The sequence below is a fragment of the Gossypium arboreum genome, chromosome 11 (assembly GCF_025698485.1).
Source record: "Gossypium arboreum isolate Shixiya-1 chromosome 11, ASM2569848v2, whole genome shotgun sequence".
Classification (NCBI taxonomy): Eukaryota; Viridiplantae; Streptophyta; class Magnoliopsida; order Malvales; family Malvaceae; genus Gossypium; species Gossypium arboreum.
Genome location: NC_069080.1, coordinates 122,642,852 through 122,648,963, shown reverse-complemented (window position 1 = coordinate 122,648,963; position 6,112 = coordinate 122,642,852). Strand labels below are relative to the sequence as shown.

General features: G+C 33.3%; 1 protein-coding gene across 1 annotated transcript; it reads right to left on the bottom strand.

Annotated features, from left to right (window-relative positions):
* Positions 1-2,507: 2,507 nt before the first annotated feature.
* On the bottom strand, positions 2,508-6,089 carry LOC108470509 (proteasome subunit beta type-4-like). The gene is made up of 7 exons (XM_017771852.2): positions 5,937-6,089; positions 5,751-5,815; positions 5,572-5,648; positions 3,861-3,990; positions 3,524-3,683; positions 3,249-3,434; positions 2,508-2,912 (listed from the first exon to the last, which is right to left on the bottom strand). Exons 1-7 carry the CDS (start codon positions 5,940-5,942, stop codon positions 2,799-2,801), a joined length of 738 nt encoding a protein of 245 aa, XP_017627341.1. The 5' UTR covers positions 5,943-6,089; the 3' UTR covers positions 2,508-2,798.
* Positions 6,090-6,112: the final 23 nt, after the last annotated feature.

Sequence of the window (6,112 nt, the reverse complement as noted above, 5' to 3'; positions counted from 1 at the left end):
ACACCTTGGCTGGGCCATGGGAGGCTAACAGTATGACGACATCGAACCCGCCGACTTGAGCCTGGAGAGAAAAAGTGAAAGGGGGTTTCTATTTTTGTGGGAAAGGGAAGGAAAATGGAAGTTTTAATTTTTTTTTTTTTTGGTATTTATAGATCCTCCTATACGGCGCTGTTTTGGGCCAAAGCATGGGCGCCTAAACAACGCCGTTTTAGCTTAGCCCGTGTACGTGACCCGACTCGACCTAGGGGATCCAAGCGTTTTCTATGGAGGGGCTAATTGCACATTTGACTCCTCCGCTTTTTATGAGTTTAAAATTAATGTTATTTTTATTTTTAAATTCGCCCCACGATTTTGCTACAGTTGCAAATTGGTCCCCCTGGCAGCGACGTGTTTTGGGAGGAGGGATATTTTCTTTTTTGGTCCCTCTCTATTCTGCGCGTGTTTTGATTCGGTCCTTCCCCATTCTTTTATTTCTGATTTAATTCCAAAACTTCTGTTTTAAATTCAATTTAGTCCGTTTCTGTTATTTTTACTATTTTCTTTCTAGTTAATTAATTATAATAATAATAATTATTATTATTATCAGTATTATCGTTAGTGTTATTTTTATTTCATTATTATTATTTTCAATTTCTGCTATCGTTATCATATGAGCCTATTATTATTTACATGTTTATTTTTTAAAATTATTATTATTGTAACATATCATTATTATTATTATTGTTGTTTATTTATCTTATATATTTCTATTATTAGTGTTCTTTCATTATTATTATATGTTATCATCACTTTTTTTTATTCTTTTATTAATATTATTATTACTATTTTTTTTTACTTTTATACTATAATTATACTTTCTCTTATGATCCTCGTTATTCATATTATTATTTCTTTATAATATTGCCATAATTAGCTTCTTCTTATTATTATACTTTTTTTTACGTACTTATTTGTTTAATAATTGTGTTTAAATTGTTTTCACACCTTATTTCGACTTACTTTGTTTTTTAAATTGTTATATATGTCTTTTAATTTATTTGTTTTAATTATTGATGTTAGTTTCTTAAATAATGTATATAAAGTGTTTATTGCCATTTTGTGTGCTATTTATCTATATTTTCATATTGCCTTTTTTTTATCAAATGTTTTCTATGCATCGTTTTAATATTGCATCAATTTTCTCCTAAATCTAAGAATTTTTAAAAACCAATAAGGCAATATTCGGTATTTAGAATCTTCGAGAAGATTGTGACCTAACTTACTGGGTTTCAATTTTCCTTGTTAGATCTAGATAACCGAGTATCCTTCTTCAATCCAAACAAGTTTCAAGTAAAAGCTTATTCTCGGGGATTCAAGATGTTGTGTCCTAACTTATTTGATATGACACTTTGTTTTCTTGATGTAAGTATTTTTAAAAATAAAGGTAATATTCTGTATTTGGAAATTTTGAGAGGTTGTGCCCTAACTTATTGTGTTCCGATTTTTTTCATTTGACCCAAGTAACTGAATATCCTTTTTAAACTTAAATGATGAGTTTTGAAAATTAAAAGACAAACTTAATTTCGAGGGTTTGAAATGTTGTATCCTAACCCATTGGGTGTGACATTTTATTTCTTCGAGATAGGAGGGTATTAACATTCAATCTAATTTATTCAAGTGTTCTTTTTAAATAAAAGAATTGTATTCTCAAATCTTTTAAAATTTTCGACATTAAGACATTAATTAATCAATTAGATACCAACTTTAGGCATTACGAGGGTACTAATCCTTCCTCCTGCGTAACTGACTCCCGAACCCTTTCTCTCGAATTTCACTGACCCCAAAATCATTGTTTTAATAAATCGAAATGTTTTATTAAAATGATCAATCGCAAGGTGATCCGATCGCATATCGAAAAAAGATCGGTGACGACTCTATTTTTGTTTTTATATCGACTCCCCTTTTTTCAAATTAGTTTCGACAAAGTATATTTAGTCGTAATTAGTTATGACCTTCCAGAAGGAGAGGTGTCCTATTCTTTTTTTTTTTTTTGAATCAGAAAAGCATCTATTTTGCCAATATGGAAGTAGCAAAACTTGGTGATGATGAACCAGAACACGAAGCAAAGCATTCTTCTCGGTTCAGTTCAGGTGGATATAACTGTATAGCTCGATGTATCAATATGATTATTTCATCTTTTCATTGCTCTTTAGATACTTCAAACCCGAAGAGAAGTACCGCCACTGCAAAGGTTTGGGAGGTTGAATTCGAGCAAGAAGAACATTCCCTTTCGCTCTCACAGCATTCATCTCCTTCACAATCTGATCAAGAAAAAGCCCTCGTACACAAGCCCCCAGATAGATTGGTTAAATAAAAAATTGATGGGCTGACAGTTCAACCAGAACCATATAACCGGAAAAGAGGTGAACCGATAAGTTTAGAGCAAAGTGGCACTAGATTTTTTTTCTTAAGGTGTCCATTTCCATGGCAATTGTTTCAGCAAAGTAAATAATGGACTGATGATCAGCTTCTATTAAATTTGATGCTCTCTGCCAAACTAAATAATCAAACAGGATGGTCTATACCTTGCATCAACAAACAGCAAAGGAAAAAGCATCTACTTTAACATTAATCATGAAAACAATCAACCTTCAACTTAATCGTTTTAAACAACCATGAAGATGCATCATAAGTTCATAACTCGGTTTCCAAATCAAACATAAAGATGCATCAGATTTTCATTTCAACTCCTAGTGGGGTCATCAATGTTCTTCTCATACCATAAAATGTTTCCACAAAGGATAAAATGATGGCGACATCTACCATGATCCTACAGCACCCTGAGTAGGATTCTCAAAAGCAGAGAACTCCCAGTAGGTCTTTAACGAATATGGCTGGGAAATCGTCACGCCTTCTTCGGTGATCTTAGCTATCTGCAATCATCCGATTTCAAATAAATGAAACATTAACTAATAGGCAAAATTTTGCCTCGGATAATCAAATGAAAGGACAGCAGTAGTTGAGCTGAATAATAGAATTGAATGAGAGCTATCCTGAGCAATACATTGACCTAAATCACAGCCACACTAGCATGTAACAAATGATGAAGTTAAAGAGTCTATCAGATTTGTAATATCCATAGAGACAGATTGTTAACTAATGGAGGAAACCCAGAATGCCATACACAGTTCAGCTGCTGTACAAGTCGCTACCAAATTATAAGTTTTTATTCAAACATAGAGCCAACATGGTAAAAGGGAAAAGCAAACCTGAAGCTTGTTAACAGCTGATCTATCACGATAGAGGAGAACACGCATGCATTTCTCCAATATTTTAACACCATCCTCGAAGCTCAAGTTCTCATGCCACTCTTGACGAAGAATTGGTCGTGCAAGGTGGTTTCCAAAACCAGTTGCAACATGATTGTCCTCAAAGTTTACACCAATCATACTGACCTGAAAAGCCAAAGTTATAAGAACGGTCAATTACAGGCTTAAAAACCGCAAATTGTTCAATTAGGTCAAAGATATAACTCCAAGCCTACCGTTCCAAGATACTTTTCTCCTTTTTTAACTCCACCAAGTACAAGGGAGTTCCATAATGGATTGAACTTGTTGCGCCTGTTGTACATAACTCGAGTCAAGTAATTGTGCACCTCTTTAGGCCCCAAAGAGTTGCCGTCATCCCACATATTGTCATATAAGCTACAATATCAAACATTCAAAAGCAACAGTTTTATGTCAGAATTTAAACAGTAAAAACATGTGTTACCAACAAAACCTAAATCAGATTTGTGGATAAAGAAAATGAATAATAAATTCCATGATTAACAACTAAGAGAATTGGAGGGGAGAGGGGGAGTTATATCAGTCAATACTTACATAAGCTCGTCAAGATACTTCAAAATCTCTTGGAAATCACTGATTTCTCCACTAGCACCCAGAAGGGAATGCTTGCCAATAGGCTTCATTCGCTCCACACTCTTGTACCGCAGGGTGGACCCATATGAACCTGTCAATAAACAGGCAGCAGGCATGAAGTCGGTACAAGCAACAAAAATTTGAACAAAAATCATTAATTATCTAATAGGTGTAGTCTTCTTTTAGTTTGTTTAGTAGGAATGAAATATTTAACATTAAGAATGTACATATATATATGTTTCAATTAATTAAAATAATACAACTCGATGTAATTTATTGATAAAAATAATTAATTTTCATAAATTTAATGATGAAAATTATAACGATCTACTTTATTTTAAAATATGTTTAATTAATAAAAAATTAGACGTACATTCTAGTTAATTTATATCATCTACCTTAAAAAATAAATCTATCCACCACTTACCTTTCTTTTTTATTAGAAAAAAATTAAAAACCAAAATAAATATACGTGTCACTAGATAATTGCTTCAAGAATCAAAACAAACCCACAAAGATTAAAAGTCCACTGCTTAACATTCTGCCAGTTTCCTTGCATTTTCATAACAGAGTTTTCCACTTCTCAGAGAAGGATCACAGATTTCACTGAATTGGATCACTTTGAACCACTAATGGGATCAAGCATTCCGATTCATAAGTTGCAGTGAAAAGAACAATTTAGCTAACAGAGAAATCAATTGGATAGTGAAACGAGGAACCAGTCAGATTGACAACAAGCCTCAGGTGAATGCATACTAGCTTTATTGCAATGCTGTGGTACTCGAAACAACATACTTCCAGGTCCAGCTCAGATCATGCATGAGGCAACAGATATAATAAGCAATAATGTATTTGACAATTGCCATTATAAGTGCATATCTTGTTCTATGGGTCCTTACAGGTTGAATAAGTTGATTTCAAAAACAGGGAGAGAGAGAGAGAATAAGAACTTGAATGATAGAGTATGAAGGTTCAAACAAATAAATTCATGTTCCTACTTATATGGAAGGTGCTACAATCAAACAAACATATACCATCTACATAGTCTAGCTTTAAATATAAAATCTATAAGTGCATATCACTGAGAGAATACTCTCAAACAAGCATCTTATTAACGGTCATTTCAAATACAAGGTCCGAATTTTATTAAACATAAAGATTTATGCTACAGATTACAATGACTTCAACTTCGGCATTACCTGTGTTACTCAAACTCAGGTGTGAGTATTAGTTATGTATATGTATAGGACATCAATATCGATAGATAATTCCAAGTTTTTCCATATATTTGAAGGACCCTTGGAGGTCATATCCAAATGTTGGACACCAATAATTCAAGAAGAATGAGGAGTCAGACCAACATAACAGCTGACAATTCTTATGCTACTAACTTAGAAATAGTCGGAAAATCTAACTGAACTATCAATCCTACAATAACATTAAAAGCAGTATTAAAGGTTGAAGATAAGGAAGATTCGATGAGCCATATCATGATCCAAAAACACATAAGAAAGACTACAAAGGGCCAGAACCATTAGCCTTTTCACTTTCATAGTTTTCTCCAAGAGCACGATCCATTTTCAAATAAAAAGAGCAATTCAAACACACACAGAAAAACACCAAATAAAAATTCAGAAAATAAATAAGAGCTAGTGAAAATGTATGAGCTAACCTCCCATATCAGCAGCCATCAAAATCCCATCTTTATACTTTAAAGCCACGACTGATGTTCCTGTCACATATGGGTACCTAACAAAATCCAGGAAAAAAGTAAAAAAAAGGGAAAATTTTCAAACACCAACAACCAAAGAAAAAACCCTGGTTTATTTGGGCATCAGATAAAGAACATACAGTGTCCTTTGGGAATCCGATTCAGGGCCAAGCAAGCAACTTTCAGGTTGCTTTGAAGCCGTAAACTGCTTTACGGAAATAAAGAACATTAAAAAAAAAGGTCAAAATAAGTGCTTTTTTTGAAGGATGATGTATTAGATTAACAATTTAAAATTGGGTTTCAAAGATAACAATGGAATGACTTACATTCATTCTGATTTAGGGTTTTAGATCGCTCGAAGAAGAAGAAAAGGCAGCAGTGCAGAAGTGACAATTTGATGATATAGAAATAAAAGCAGGAAGCTTACTCTTTTCCCTTTCCTCAAGAAACTCTTTTTTATCAAAACGGGCCCTGCTTCAATTAGTATCGGGTTAGGCCCGGA

Excerpts from the sequence above, each read along its gene's own strand:
- LOC108470509 (XM_017771852.2), bottom strand. Across the intron at positions 5,649-5,750 it reads TCGGATTCCCAAAGGACACT|GTACCCATATGTGACAGGAA; the intron begins GTATGTTCTTTA and ends GGATTTTGTTAG. Across the intron at positions 3,435-3,523 it reads GAGAAAAGTATCTTGGAACG|GTCAGTATGATTGGTGTAAA; the intron begins GTAGGCTTGGAG and ends TTGGCTTTTCAG.